Source organism: Streptopelia decaocto (genome assembly GCF_964273445.1).
Source record: "Streptopelia decaocto genome assembly, chromosome: 7".
NCBI classification, from domain to species: Eukaryota; Metazoa; Chordata; class Aves; order Columbiformes; family Columbidae; genus Streptopelia; species Streptopelia decaocto.
The window spans coordinates 16,872,708-16,888,880 of record NC_138661.1 but is presented as its reverse complement, the minus strand read 5'-3'; the positions used below and the strand labels follow the sequence as shown (position 1 = coordinate 16,888,880).

Here is a 16,173-nt window from a genome sequence, read left to right as displayed (position 1 = left end):
ACCATTTCTAGGATCCACCTTGCAATTTTATAACATGAAGGTCACAGTGGCAACCTGTAATTTCGAGCTCCTGGCCACAGACAGAGGTAATTCCAGCCTGCTCCTCTATTCAGTCTAGAAGGGATTGCAGCAGCTCTTGCCTCTAAGCCTGTCAGTCCACAGTTGTGTAGGAAATGGGCTCTGCTCCTGTCTGTCACTCCTCTGAGGCAAGGAAGACAAGTTTGGTGAAACCATGTCCCCATGATTGGATTCACCTCAGCTCCAATATGGATCTACAGTTTCTGTTAAGTTGTATCACTTCAGCTTGTGTTTGAAACGTAGTCGTCTTGTCAGTCTGCTTTTACTGATGCTGAATTTCAGATGTGCAGGTGATTTGAATGCACAAGTGTACATGGAACTAGATAATGTCTGCCTCATTGAGCTCAGCTTATCACACCAAATGTAACTTAAAGAGCAGAGTATGGCCTCATATGTTTAGGTAACAGCAAAAACCAAATTTAACTTATTATGTTCTTAAAGGAGCCCACAGATAACCTCGAGGATAGTCTTCTGTATACTAGACCTGAGTTTATTATAGGAACTGAAGGAGAAGAAGACGACAAATTGGCACCAAAACATGGAGAAAACCCAGGAAATCACAGAGAGACCAAAGAAAATGCTGGTAGGTGAGGGGTGAGAAGGTTGAGTATTTCAGGAGGGCTTTAAATGACATGCTTCTGCACATATATTAATAGAATACAAGGTTCTGAAGCAGTCTTTCAAGTCCAACAATGCCCAGTCACTTTTTTTCTCATGGTTTTAATTCTTTCAATGTATTAATTAAATAGGAAGGCTATTTTAATGTTGACAGCAAGAGTGACTGTCTCTCAAAAACGTGTTAGAAGAAATCTTGGCTTTTTGAACATATAAAGTAGCAATAACGTTACAGATGAGAGAACTTTAACAACATTTTATGTGACTTACATTTTTAACAGCGATAAAGAATGACACAGAAAGAAAATTTTGTTATCAGCAGCTTCCAGTTACCTTGAAGCTCATATACACTATATTACAGGTAACATCGATTACTTGTTTGTTTAGTTTGAATTTTTGGTTAAGTGGTGTCATTGTGTTGAGAGTAGTTCATCTGCTTACACAGGAAATGTCAAGGTTTGATGAACCCGACATTCTTTTTAACATGCTGAACTGTCTGAAGATCCTGTGTCTTCATGGGGAATGCCTGTATATAGCAAGAAAGGACCACCCACAATTTCTTGCCTATATTCAAGATCACATGCTGATTGCAAGGTAGAATTTTATTGCACATTTTGTCTTCATGCTTTGTTGGTTCTCCAACTGTACATTTGTTGTTGGAATCAAAGAATTTGCAGGTTTAGTATGAAAAATTAAGAAGGGGTGGCAGGGAAGTGTTCAAAGATTGAGAAACTGTATAAGGGCACATTGCACAGGCTGAGAAAGAAGTTGCAAATGAAACCAAGGTGCCATGCGTTGTCAGTCCTGGCTACTCTGTCATGTAACACCTGTTTTGCAGTGAGTCAGAGTTTCTCATACTGGATAAAAGCATTGTCTGAGATGGAGGTATCTTCCCTGACTCTACAAAATAAATGGTGATATAGAGACAGGCACACAGTTTATAGGGCTTTAGCATTAAAGCTGGGAGGACAACAGTATTGCACCTGATTTTTAAGAGGTAAAGGAAGCTTTCTCATTTCATCAGAGTGAATGGGTTTGAAATTTGTGTATTTTAAGACTCTCTGGAGAAACTGACTTTTGCAGAAAACTCACTGAATAAATGTCAGCATAGCATGTTCCAAAATAGAGTGTGTTCATCAGTGCTTACAGCTGCTCTGTATCAATTCCATTGAGCACCTCCTGAGACTGTGGGGTTTTAGCAGACTCAAGAATCTGTCCTGATTCTAAATACCAGCAAATTGTGAGCACCCAATATCTCAGTCATTTGTGGATGCACATGATTCATTATGTCAAGAAAGTTCATATGGTTTATGCACAGAAGCTGATCATACTGAAACTGCTAATTAATAGCATGGATTATATTCCGTGGCACTTGTGCTTTGAATTAGGCAAACTGTTGTCAAATCTGAAGTGTTTTGTTGTAAGGAATATTTGAACCTGGATTTTCAAGAAAAACTGTAGAGGATTTGCAAGTAGCTCTATTCTCCTACCAGCAACTCCATAGCATTCACATAAATGCCCCGAATGGCTTGTAGAGATTTTCGTGAAAAGTACAATCCTACCAACAATACACTGTAGACATTTAGAAGAAAGAATGTTAAGGGAGTGTTTTTATAAGCAGGTGTGCTCTTTTTGGTCTTTCCAGCTTGTGGGGAGTTGTGAAATCTGAGTTCTCTCAGCTTTCTTCCCTGGCAGTCCCACTACTTCTTCATGCACTTTCTCTTCCCCACGGAGCCGACATTTTCTGGACAATCATAAACAGCAATTTCAACAGCAAAGATTGGAAGATGAGATTTGAAGCAGGTAGGCCTGAGAAATGCATGCTATTTGCTCTTTTTTGCTTCACTGAAAATGTAGAGCTCTCTGTGTTGTAACTGAGGAGACCTAGAATAGATAATTATCTTTTTGCTGCTTTGAGAAGTTTTGGAGACAGTCCAGTGCAAAACTATGGCACAACAATGCAGTAAAATAAAAGAAAACATGATACATTTTGGATTATTGAAGTAAAATCAAAATTACAACTTGCCAGATTTTTTTTGTTACTTTCTCAGATGTGCATATTTCTAGGAAAGGCATATTAATCAGGACATAAAGAAGCCATTGCCTAAATTAATATGTGTATTTTCTTTGTCTGGGGCATGGCTGCCCCAGTGGAGAAGGTGGCTGTGCTGTGCAGGTTTTTGGATATTCACTCTGTGACAAAAAACCACCTACTGAAGTACTCTTTGGCTCATGCATTCTGCTGTTTCCTGACTGCTGTGGAAGATGTCAATCCAGCAGTAGCTACAAGAGCTGGGCTGTTACTTGACACGATAAAGAGACCAGCTTTGCAGGTAAGTTTGTTATGTGGGAAAAAATATGTTCAAAGAGGAATCTGGATTTTCACCCAAAGTTCAAAGCGGTTCAGGTGTACAGCATCATGGTCACTGCTAATACCTTTTTAGGCAAACCTTGTAGGTCATGGTGATTGACATATGCAAAGAATAGGCAAGGGAAATGACACTGCTCTAGCCCCCTCTATGACTTAGAGTCATAGAATCATTTAGATCAGAAAAAGCCTTTAAGATCGTTGAGTCCCACTGTAAAAATATTGACTGCAGAAGATTACTATTGCATTTGAACCGCTCTTGTAGAAAGCTGTAAATGTTTATTATAATTTTAAAATTTATTAACATTTTTCAATTTAAAAATAAATAAATGTATAAGTCTTACGATAACCTGCTGAGCTGACAGTAAGAAAATGTATTCAAGCAACATCAAACATGGTCTTGATGCCTTAGACTTACTTAGGCGTGTAATTTTAAGCATGAGAGATTCTGCCAGTCAGAATCTCATGATTGAAACTAAGCAAATATGAAAGTGGATCAGACCCTGTGTATACAAGCAAGATACCAAAAAAAAAAAAAAATCTCATAGTGTACAATTCAGTTCTTGTTCTCTGGAGAACAGAACGGATATGTATTTTAGAAAGTTCACTGTTACTGTCTATAAAAAGGTGTTAATACTTGCTAGTTTTATTTAATACAGTGCTTTTTCAAAATAGTTTGCAGAGAAGTTGAATTCACTGAGTTCACCGAGACTATTACCAGTACATTGCACTTTCATATTTAATGTGTGTGTTTTCTTCTCAAAGATGTCTTGACACTAAACCCAAAATTCCAGTGCAAATAAAATACAGAAGAGTTTGTGTACAGAAGGATTGAGGCAAAGTGCTTCTGGGACACTTCACCCATAATCTTTCTTCCTCTATTTGGGCTCGCAGGTTCATTCTTTTTATAATTAAGTTTTGATTCAGTTGGCTAAATATAAGTTTTTTTCTCAAGCAGGGGTGTGTGAAGAGATTACTTTGATAGCATGTACCAAATGTGCAGTAGGACAGAACTTTACCTGTACCTTTGTATTTGTCAAAATCTAGCAAATTCTACATTCTAAATATGACGTTCTTTTATGTCCTTACTTACCTTATGTTTCCATTGCTATCAGTACTGACTTGGTAGGAAAAAGGAGCTAAACCTTTATCCTATACTAATTAACAGGCGAAGTTGTGAGCTTTGACCTCCCTTTGCTTTAAAAAATGTTTTCACATCTCAGTTCTGTGTTGTTTTTCTTTTCCCCCCCCCCCCCCCCCCCCTCTATAGGGTCTCTGTCTCTGCCTTGATTTCCAGTTCGACACAGTTGTCAAGGACAGGCCCACAATTCTTAGTAAGCTTTTGCTGCTTCATTTTCTAAAAGCGGATATTCCAGCTTTGAGCTGGGAGTTCTTTGTGAATCGCTTTGAGACCTTGTCTCTGGAAGCACAGCTTCATCTGGACTGCAACAAAGAATTCCCTTTCCCGACAAGTAAGAGTCCAAATCAATCTAATCACCTTTTATCAGCTTCTGGAATTTCAGCTGCCTGCAGGGGTCTGAGAGAGATGTGGGTCTCACTTGTATAAGTTCTCTGAAATTAGGTAATCTTTCAGGCCAAAAGACAATAAGTCTAAGTGAGCAATTTTTGATTGCCCAAATACAGATGAGGCTATATTCTGTCACACCTTTGAGCATCATATTTTGTTCTCTCTAGGATGGGATTGCCAGCCTTGGTTGAAATGTGGTCTGGTTCTATGATCAGCTGCAACCTGCGTTAACCCACTTGTTCTTCTGTAGGTGTTCTTATCCTATCAGCATTGCTGTTCTCAAAGGCCTAGGTCAGGGGTGTCAAACTCATTTTCACAGGGACCCACATCAGCTTTGTGGTTGCCTTCAAAGGGTCAAATGTAATTTTAGGACTGTATAAGTGTGACTACTCCTACATTTCTACAGTCCTAAAGTTAGATTCTGCCCTTTGAAGGCAACCATGAGGCCGACGTGGCTCTGGGTGAGAATGAGTTTGACAGCCCTGGCCTACGTCATGTCTCACCCTGTTCTATAGTGGTCTGTACAAAGACATGTCTAGGAGCTGTATGACCCTTGAAAAACAAACAAGTGTATGGGGCACAGCACAAGAGGTACATGGACTCTTAGAGCTGGTGCACAGTTAACTATTTCTCCACTGACAAATGTTTGTAAATGTTTGTCCTGTTCATACTTGGTTCTTTGATGAGATACCATGTCTCCTTCCATTCACTAGGCAGGGAGTAAAAAATTGTTTATGCGTGATTGTTTAACATTCTGAGTAACTGAAAACTTCCTTACCCAAATGGTGGCCCATGAGGCAGATCTATTTCCATCTGATTTGCTTGGAGGAGGTGGGGACAGCTGTTTGGACAGCTTGTGCTCCCTCAGCAGCCTAATGCCTCCACCTACATTTACATGGAGCCCAATGCCGAAAAAAGCCCAGGCCCTGCTGCTGCATCCATACAGGAGGTGGGTGGAACTGCAAACATTTTCTTCTTGATATGTGAGTAACTTCACCCAAAGCTGGAAACTGCTGCTGCTGTGACCTGAGGAGGGAATCTCAGCACTGGTTTCTAGTACTTCTGGCTGCAAATGTAGGGTCAAATCTTTAAACAGGAATATTTAAGAGTGATTTAAAATTTAAAATATGCAAAAGATATTTTTCAAATTTCTCTTTAACCTCTTTGCCTCTCCAAAGACATAAATGGTGCAAAGGATGGGGTCACCAGCTTTAGTTGCTCAGATAGTTAAAGGGTTTGAATGCACTGTAGACATGAATGTAGAAATGTCTAATGTCCCAATTAAGACCTGCAGTGATGCTGCTGGTAATACCACTGTAAATGCATAATCACACTCTCAGAGTTCTGGAGCTGCTGTTCAAATCCAGGATGGTAGGTGTAGCCAGGACAAAGAGGTCAGTGAGGCAAAACTAGAGGCCACATTTGGGTATGAGTGCATTAAACTTGATCCATACTCATGAGATTTCTGCCATTTTAAACTGAGGATGTATCATATTCCCTTAGTCTGAAATTCAGGTTTTTGTTTCAAGAACCTGTTCTTGTCCAGTCTCTAAAGAAAGAAGTAACAGCGTGATTTTTTAAACACAGTTATGCCACATGGGGTTTTATGAATTTCAGAATGAGAGCACGCAAATGAGTACCTTGCAGGTGGACCCCTTGAGCCCAAATGAAGCTTTCTTGACATGAGTGGGACCTGGGGCCCGGTTGCATTTGGCACTTGGCAGGGTTAGGACCTCACCATGCTGTGGAATGAATCCTAACTTGGTCACTTGCATTTGCAAAGCTATCACTGCTGTCCGGACAAATGTCGCCAACCTCAGTGATGCAGCAATGTGGAAGATCAAGAGGGCTCGTTTCGCACGTAATCGTCAGAAGAGTGTGCGTTCCCTGAGGGACAGTGTGAAGGGACCAGTGGAGTCAAAGAGGGCGCTCTCCCTTCCAGAAACCTTAACCACCAAAATTCGTTGAGTATCTATTTATATTTTTGTGGCACGCCTGTATGTTCTCCCTTAGGATCGTATCCTATTGCTGGGTACACATCAGAATTGTCAATATTTGTCCAATTGGGATAGCAAATTTAGGTTTCTGACTGATTTGGGCTTTATTCAGATAATGACAAGTTAGTGAGTTTGACAAAGAGCATAGACAAACAGTATGTCTATGCTGCGTTTGTTTAAAATGCCAAAACAAAATGCTCCAAGACTAGTTTGTGGGTAGATTTTAATTTTTATTTGTGCTGAGACACAGTAGTTTTGTCTAAAATAGATACAGTGTTTACAGAAAAGTTCCTCTTTTACCAGTTTATTTATTAATTGTAATTATTAATCAGTGTATGCAGCATATGCTAGACATCCTGAAAACAACTGTTAATGGCTCAAATGAGCTTTTGGGTATCTTCAACATTCCTTTGTTACGACAACAAGGTCCATGCAACACATCCTTTGTGCCAGCTTGTATAGGAGGACTCAGGTGCTATATGGAGTGCTGTACAGATATCTTTCCAAGAAGAAGTAAAGCTTACACATTCTCATTTAGAGAAATTTACAAAGGTTAGTCTTTATATTCAAATTGGGCCTCTTGCGTTGCTCCTACCAGTATAATGGGAACTGATAAAATGTTCAAACCTGAGTGCTGGTGAACTGTTAAGTTGAAAGGTAATTTATTTTCTCCAAAATAAACACCACCATATTTTGGGACTCTTAGGTAATCCCTGACCAATTTCAGATCCCGTATAATGTCTCCTGTGTGATGACTTTTGTATCAGCAGAGCCATAAAGTGGAGAAAACTAGAGTTCTAGAACATAGTGCAGAAAAACTGTAGGGCACAGAAGTTATGTATTTTGGTTACAGTCACTGCCTGTCAACAGTACATGAGTAAATTAATATAAATATGCTAGCACTGGTTTTATGGTGAAGTATAAAATATCAGTGCTGCCTTTTTAAACAGAGTTGCTTTTTTTTTTTTTTTTTTTTTTAAAGCTCTGAGCTTGACCAGACATGAGCAATCTGCTCCAGCACTTGGAGGAACACCAGAACAAACACCAGGTGGGTTTGACAAGGTGGGATATTTTGATGGAACAGAAAAAGGAAGCACCGGTGCTGGCTTTCTTGCTGACTCATAAGATTAAATTTATGGAAGATGCAAGTTGCAAAGGCACAGAGAATCACATCTCAGCATGGTTCCAAAAGGTGTAAATTGAAGTTTTAGTCTCAATCCGTACTGAAAACTGTCTGCAGCTGTAAACAGTACTTCAGGGCTAGGAGGAGGTTATTCAGAGGCAGTCAGCTATGTCCTTCCTGTGTTTCATTGCCCACAGGAACAAGTAAATCTTTAGTAAGTTGGCCCCATGGGTCACCTATGGTCAGCCTGGTCTTTGACCTTCCAGTTTTAGGAACAGCAGACAGAATGCTTTTGATTGTCATTACTGTAAGTTACCCTTCTCTCCTCTGTATGCTTATAGGCGTCTTAAGTCCCTTATTTTATATTTACTGACATTTTGTGGAGATGCCACCTCTGTCAAGCATCAGTAGAACAGCTAGCTCAGCAGTGTCCAAGTAATCTCTAAATAATTGTGACTACTGACAGCTGGAAATCAACCAGTTCCTCACAGAACATATGCGCAGGTTGTTGCAGGCTCATAGAAGGAGCAAGTGAAATAACGATGCGACGAACAGACGCGTCAGTAGATGATTGTTCTTCATTTAATGACGCCATTCACTGGCTGTATACTGGGCTTAGAGAAACCTGGCACCTAAGAAGTGTCAGTCTCACAGTAGGCATTTTTAGCCATTGTGATTTTATTAGATGTATTTTGGTATTTCAGAGCTTCAGTTTTCTAGGCTCAGGTTATTCATCACCTAAGCTGCAAATTCAGGTTCCACCAAAAATGCGTATGTATAAGAAGTTGCATGTAGCTAGTAACCAGTGATACAAAGAAAAGTCTGACAATAAGACTCAAAATTACCACAGGTTCTTTGGAAACTAGGAGACATCTGATTTGTCTAAGGAACTAACTGAATCTTAATGTAGACTGTACATCTGCTGTAGAAAAACATTTTTTTTCTAATTATTTCAGAATTTGTTGTTTTCTTTTTTGCATCTGCAAATCTTGGTCCAGCAAAAGTTTGGATAGAGAATTTTCACTTTGAAAAATAAAAAATCCCAGTGAAAATTGTTTGGAATAAAAAATATTGTATAATATGAAATTCATTATTTCTTTTGACCAAAATGAGACCAGCAAAGGAAAGTTAATAGAAGTGATTCTGAAAATTTCCCCTCCTAGTTTTCATTTTTGGCTATCATAGAAATAGCAACCTTTAAAATAGAACATGTTGGAATAATATACTGTACTGTGCTTTAGCCATGAATTAGCCAGTGTTAGTATAACATAGATCTTTAGGAACTGCTAAGCACTAAAAAAAAGCCTTACAAATAGGATGAAATAGGGTAACTCCAAAGGCAATTACTAGAGAATTCTAGTAATGATAAATGGTCTTAAAAGTAACTGGAAACACTATATTTAAAAAAATATTGAACTATGAAAATGAAAATACTTGCCCAGTTGGCAATGTTATTTGCAATGTGTCTGTTTTGCTTGCATAGTGGTAGCCAGCACACAGACTTCCTTGTACTTTGGAAGGAGCCTCTCATCTTTCACATGATCATATTCCCACACAAGGTATTATTTCCATTCAGTGTTTATAAACCCAAATCTTAGGTTTCCTCTCTGGGAAAAAGTCACCAAAGTTTTAGCATAATACATAGTGTCCCAAAACCTACTAGTTATAGTGCCTACGTTTTGGCCCAAGTTATCTGAGGGGAATACTGAGTGCTAAAAGAGGAAGTCTTCATTCTTTCTTTAATCCTTATTTAGTAGAATTTTCTGCATCTCCTACCTTTGCTGTTTTGTACATCCTCCACTGACAAAGACTAATATCCACTAACTTTTGCTGAGGAAAGACTGAAGACTATGCCAGATGAGAATACTCTGTCAGTGGCACTTGATTCTCCTTTAATGCATAGATGTGAAAGAATAAGAACACGCAGTGTGGCAGAAATGCACTGGGATGCAAGGACAAGCAACTCAGTTAAACATGAGAAAGCTGAGAAATGGAGCTCAGTGTACACAGTAAGTGTTAATGTCTCCTGGGACTTTGCCTGGTGTCTTTGGGCAGAAATGCAACAATGAACTCTGGAAAAAAACTCTGGTGTATTCTGTACCCTGTTTACAGTCTTATCCAGTGCCTGATACTAGTGTCTCTTATGCCCATAGGACAACCCTCCCCAGAGAATGATAATACAATCAAAGATCTGCTGCCAGAGGATGCTGGGATTGATCACCAGACAGTCCACCAGCTGATTACTGTGCTCATGAAGTTCATGGCAAAGGATGAGAGCAGCGCCGAGTCCGACATCAGCAGCGCTAAAGCTTTCAACACAGTCAAGCGCCATCTGTATGTCCTGCTTGGTTACGATCAGCAGGAAGGATGCTTCATGATTGCACCACAAAAAATGCGTCTTTCAACCTGCTTTAATGCCTTTATTGCTGGAATAGCACAAGTAGGTGAAGGCACTTACTACTTTTTGCAGCTATTTGTCATTGCCTGTTGTTGCAATGGTGGTAGCACAGCTGCCTTTGTACCTCTTCAGCTGGTGAGGGAATTTGAGAACAAAGATGGCTGCTTGTTCTTTATTCTCAGAAGGCTCCATGTAACCTAATCAAGTTCTTTCTGTACATTTTTGCTTTGCAGTTAAGTAGTAAATGATCAAATAGCAGTATGCTAATTTATAACTTCCTACTAGTACTCTAAACTTGCTGCATTGTTGCCATAGAGGTAACAGTTTTGTGTGCATGCAGGCACACAAATATACTACCACTGTGCGAAAACTTAGAGACTGCTTCAAGCCTCTTTGCCCTCTTTCCATAGCCTTTGAATGCCATACTTTCCTCATGTGTCATTTCCTCCTTTCCCATTCAGGAAGACCTCATACCTATGTGTTCGTGCTTGTTTTCCTGCATAAATGGTCTGTAAACTCTTTGACATTCTTCACTTTGCAGGAGACTCATTCTTCTTCTTCCTTCGAGTGCACCAGGATTTTCTGTTCTCCCTTTCCCAGGGAGTAGTACCACCATGGTGAGCTCCTGCCTGTATTGCCATGATAAATGACTGAGCACATCTTTGCCTTGTGCCTTCTTCTCCATCTTGTAAGGAGGACTGCAATTTTCTACCTCACAAGGCTCTTCTAAGGCTCAGTTAATTCTTACTGATAGAGCAGTTGGTGATGCTACGCTGAAAAACATTTCACACTTGCAGAGTATTCTTATTATTTGCAATGAAGCATCATCATAACTTCCACACGTTTTAGTTATTGCAGTCTCTCATAAAGGATTACCACAGGGGAGAGAGAGGGCTGTGATTTCAGGTCTCCCCCTGCCCCAGCTCTTAAAATTCTTACTGTAATCTTCACACGTTGCTCAAAGTTATTTTGTATCTGCAGTTCTTATCAGGATTTTCTGGTTCGTACATTGGAATCAGTGATTTTTTTGAAGTCAATTGTAATGTAGATACTTGGATAAACTTTCACAGTCATGAAGAAGTCAGATATGCCTGTTTCAGCAGGTGAAATAGAAGGTGTTAATGCAAACTGGGTAGCTGCAAATGCATCTTGATCATTGTCTTGGAGCACCATTGCTATTCGCTGTTGGTGTCTTTCACTTGTATAGTTTTAAGCTGAACTGTGTAAAAGGAGATTCAGGCCTGTTACCATTCTATTGAGAGTCTGGAAGTAACAGTTCAGATCACAGGGCAGTGTCTTTCACATTTTTCTACATGTTTACCAAGTTTCTCAAACTTCGGTGATCATAATTGACCTGATTTTCAATAATACTACTTAAATGCAACTCTAAATATCAGCTCCTGCCTTTCATCCTCTGCCTTTAAAATGTTTCAGGACAGCCCAATTAATCATTTCTGTTTGAAAAGCTTCATAGTTGAATCCTGACTCCCCTGATGTCAAATGGAGTTGGAGAATTTCAGTAGGCCAGGATTTTTCTCCATGTAGCAGACATCAAAACTTTAATTTCTTAGCTGTAGCCTGCTTTGTTTTGGGAATCTCCTTTGCTGCAAGAGAAATGCTACTTGCATTTTGAAGATGTGTTAACAGAGTGAAAACTCAGTATGAAGCTCTTAAGAGATCTATTTCAATTACGCTCCTTCTCTTAGTCATAAACATTTGCATTCCCTAGTCAGCTTCTCAAAGGTTGGGATTGGGCCGACTTGGGCTGACTCATTGGTTTTGATTCCAAGCCTGCTTGGAATGGTCAGTTCAAGAAAAAAAAAAAAAAAAAAAGTCTCTTAGTATTTTGCATCATAAAATCTGAGTATTTGAAAAGCCTCTCTCTCCCCAGCAGCAGGAGTGGGCCAATTGTGGTGTTGCAGTGATTGCGGTGTTGCCCGCACGGTGGCAATGTTGTACAGAACTGTCAGAGAGGGGAAGCCAGCAGTGCCAGGCTCTGCTCAGCATCCCAGGCTGAGCTCTGCTCAGCATTTGCAGCATCATTTATTCCAGATCTTCCTGTGACAACCTAAAAAATGGGTCTACTCAGCTTAAGACATGTCTGCATTACAGTGTGTGCTGTGTTAAGGCAGGGCTCTGTCTTCCTTGTATGGATGAGTTTTTCCTGACCATGCTGTATAACTGTATCTCACCCTGAGGGGACAAGGCATTGCAGGGTAGAACCATATTTGGTGACTGTATATCATCTGTTTGACAGGCTAACCCTGCACAGATAGACATGGGATTCATCTGTTAAGCTCTATGCATGCAGCACAAAAATTTGAGACAGCTGCAAATTGAACTAAGAGAATTTTACAGGAAAAAAAACCTCTAGCCAGCTCGTTCAGGAGGGAGCTTGAGAGATGAGTTCTGTGTTTGTAAATTAGGCTCATCCCCTTGTTCTAATAAAAACAAAACCAAAAAAAGAAATACAGACCTGAAGGAAATGAGCGATGTGGATTAAACAGATGTTTGTGTCTGTTTAGATGTACAGCACTCCTGAAAAAGCATTAAGTCCACTGAAACTGTAGGGATGTGCTAGATCTTGGGGGACATGCTGGAGCATGCTTGGTCTGCTGTTACACTTTTCTGGGTGTCAGCTGGTATAGGTCAGTGTCAGAGACAAGGGCTTTGTGGATCCTTGTTATGATCTAGTTTAGGTGGTGATTTCAAGACATTAGTTCTTTTTATTTAAAGGCATATTTTGCAAGACTGATGAGAAGATAATGAAAAATAGCAATGCAGTTTCAATGGAAAACACAGTTGTATCAGGGCAGTGAGCATATGTGCCCACACTGACCTGACCGCCAGGATTCAGACCTCTAGGACAGACTCCAAATAGCATGATGCTCTCCAAAAGTCATGATGGAGGCAAAGTTTAGGGCTAGCAGTAATGCCAGCAACCTGCCTACAGCAACATCACTTAGCATTGATGAGCATTCTATTCAGAGCAAGATATTTTTCGTTAGTTTTATTCTTGAATCCTTTAGGATTTGCATGTTTAGACTTTCTGCATACCATCACAGACAGCCTTACCTTTGCTATAGGGAAGAGTGGAATTCTTGTCTCATTACCTGGTTCCAGAACATGGGTCTTAAAAAAACCCAACAGCTAATATTGCAAGCCTGATGAGAAAATAAGGAAAACTGGCAATGCAGTGTTAATCCAACCCCCCGCCCCCAATAACCAAAATACACAACCCCGCCTCCCAGGCCCCACAATTGCATCATATCTGTGTAAATGTGGGATATGCCTAAAACAGTTTTGTCTGTTGAAGCATGATCAACTTCTACTATAAAAGAAGGCTGTCCCAGCGTTCTATATTTTATGAACTTGCCAATGTGTGTTAAAATTTAGACTGTGCAAGATGAAAGGCTTTCAGAACACATCTTCTCTTGTTTAATTTTGCCTGTTTAGCTAAAATGAGAACTTGGCAAGCTGGCAGAAAGTTTCTAACTGATAGTCAGACATCCTTAAAAATGTGTTTTCTTTTCACTTAACTAATAACTGAACTGTATTAGTTATTTTGCTTTTCAACATCAGTTGATTTGATTTCAGGGAGCTGACTCTTGTGCTGATATTCTTTTCAGGTGATGGACTATAACATCAACCTGGGAAAACACCTTCTTCCCTTGGTGGTACAGGTGTTGAAATATTGCACTTGTCCTCAGCTAAGGCATTACTTCCAGCAGCCTCCTCGCTGCTCCCTCTGGTCCCTCAAACCTCACATTCGGCAGATGTGGTTAAAGGCTTTGCTTGTCATTCTCTATAAGGTGAGTGGTCTCAGAAAGACACTGTCTGCCTTAAAATTTTCACTTCAATTTGAAATTTGTTACAGGAAACATCTAACTGCACTGCAAGTGAAAGGAATTGTAAAGAACGCTTTTCTTTGATTTGCTTATTTACTGTATTTAATTTCAATATCTGAAGTAGTTAGGCTTTCATCTGTGCAACTGGCCTATAACTTCTGCTGTCTATTTTGTCCTTCACACAGTTACCTGAGAAAGGAAAATATGGTTTTGAAAACAGAAAAATAGTATATGAAGTTCAAATGTACAGTATTTTGAGTAACTTAGAATTAGTTTTTAAAAAATTGAGTAACTTTAAATGGAGGGTGGGTCAGCTTAACAATCTGTGTTCTTCGGCTAAGTAACGCTTTTTAGGAAATGTTGTTAAAATGTAGCATGTTTTTATGCACTAAGTGAAGCCGTGAATACTTTTGATATGCTTTACTAGTTTCTAGCAGGTTTGTGGGGAATACGAGACAGTGAGGGTACTAGAAATGAATGATAACGTGCTGATTGAAATTGAGTATTTGGAGAACAGGTCTGATGAGAGATCTTTTGCATTATTATTAATAATTGTTTTTATCATATAGAAGTCAACAAAACAATGTATTACATCGTACTAATAAGATTTAAGTAATTCTGCGTACAAAACTGAGAACAGTCCTGTTTCTCGTGTTATATTTAGAAATTTGTGATCAAAGGAAGACAGAGGGCATTCAGCTGACAACATCCTTGTCATTTTTCTGTTTTTACTGCCTAAATGTTTATCCAAGGATAAAAGTTAGTTTTTAAGCTGAAGTTTTTCTCTTTCACTGACCAGTACCCCTACAGAGACTGTGAAATCAGCAAGATTGTACTTCACCTAATCCACATCACTGTCAATACCCTCAATGCTCAGTATCACAGCTGCAAGCCCCATGCAACTGCTGGTCCTTTGTATAGTGACAACAGTAACATTAGCCGATACAGTGAAAAGGAAAAAGGTACTTTTAACACTCTCATTTGTACGATAGTCATTGATTTAATTCAATGTCTTGCAGATGTTGTAGAGATACGTAAATATGGTCTTATTATTAGAATGTAATACTCAAGGTGTGAATTCTCTGATCAGCTATAGCCATCTACAGTAAAAGAAATTCACAATTTCTCTGTAGGCTAAGCATAATACACCTAGTTCAGTCGTCATTCCTGGATAGTCCTTGGCCATTCTATGACAATATTAACTGATCCTGCTGACACACAAGGTGTGTAACCAACCTGACAACGCATCCTAATTATATTTTATAATAGCATGACCTGGTAGCAAATATTTGATGTTGAAAAGAGAAAATGATGAATTCAGTCTGCAGTTTGCTTTTCTTTGTGAAAGGAGCTGAAGTTGACTAGCTTGCAGGAAGATGTAGATGATGTAGATGTCTAAAGGCAGAAGAGAATGGTTCAACCCTTAAAGTCTGCATTGTGTTTTTAATTCTGTATGTGCTCGGTAGCTGTAACAGGTGCTGTGGTGGCGTGAACTGGTGTAAGGTTGGGGCTTGAAATAATATGGTGTCACTGAGTGTAGTTCCTTACAATTGTGAAGTTTAGTACATGATAAGTATTTATAATGAAAGTATAACAGGTTATTTTGATGTTAATCTTTAGCTGCTTTTCAGTTATTTTGCCTTTTAGCTGCTTATTTGCTCTTTACATCCTCCTTCTCAGTCTTCCTAGAGTGCAGCAAACTCTTATTCTGAAGAATCCCAAGATGTACTCTTTTTATGCATTTCAGTACCTTTTCCTCTTTTGCTGCTTGTTGCTCATAAAAAGATATCCAGCAGAACAAGGACACAAATTATTGTTTACCTGAACACCCTACAACTCACCTCTAGCAAATTAAAGCAACCTTAAAATGGACATAAGTGATGCATCACATATTCTCACTCGCTTGGACATTTTGTATTGCTAGAGAGGGGCTAAGAGGGTTCAGGTAACTGTAGAATTACTATGAATTTGTCTTTGTTTTGAGCTGAGTTAATGACTTAATTCATAATGACTTAATGCTGAGGGTAGTAGTACTACATTTATAAAATGCATTCAGTTTCTGCATGGATTCTGAGATGTTTCTAAGACAAAGTGAGATACTTAACTATCCAGATTGCTGTTCATAGCAAGTCTCAAGTTAGGTTTAGAAAACTTGGTGTTCCAGTCCCGTGTCCAACATTGATTCTCTGGGTGGCCTTGTGTCTTACTTCTTCATTGT

General features: G+C 39.3%; 1 protein-coding gene across 2 annotated transcripts in view; it reads left to right on the top strand.

Annotated features, from left to right (window-relative positions):
- Nucleotides 1-16,173, top strand: part of UNC79 (unc-79 homolog, NALCN channel complex subunit) — a 109,336-nt gene that overhangs the window by 36,960 nt on the left and 56,203 nt on the right. For both annotated transcript variants that reach the window (XM_082058249.1, XM_082058248.1), the window contains exons 20-30: nucleotides 520-661; nucleotides 975-1,054; nucleotides 1,139-1,287; nucleotides 2,339-2,496; nucleotides 2,845-3,026; nucleotides 4,332-4,533; nucleotides 6,373-6,552; nucleotides 7,569-7,634; nucleotides 9,863-10,149; nucleotides 13,737-13,919; nucleotides 14,755-14,917. In XM_082058249.1, the coding sequence (XP_081914375.1) occupies nucleotides 520-661; nucleotides 975-1,054; nucleotides 1,139-1,287; nucleotides 2,339-2,496; nucleotides 2,845-3,026; nucleotides 4,332-4,533; nucleotides 6,373-6,552; nucleotides 7,569-7,634; nucleotides 9,863-10,149; nucleotides 13,737-13,919; nucleotides 14,755-14,917 (1,792 nt within the window). The remainder of the gene's footprint in view (nucleotides 1-519; nucleotides 662-974; nucleotides 1,055-1,138; nucleotides 1,288-2,338; nucleotides 2,497-2,844; nucleotides 3,027-4,331; nucleotides 4,534-6,372; nucleotides 6,553-7,568; nucleotides 7,635-9,862; nucleotides 10,150-13,736; nucleotides 13,920-14,754; nucleotides 14,918-16,173) is intronic.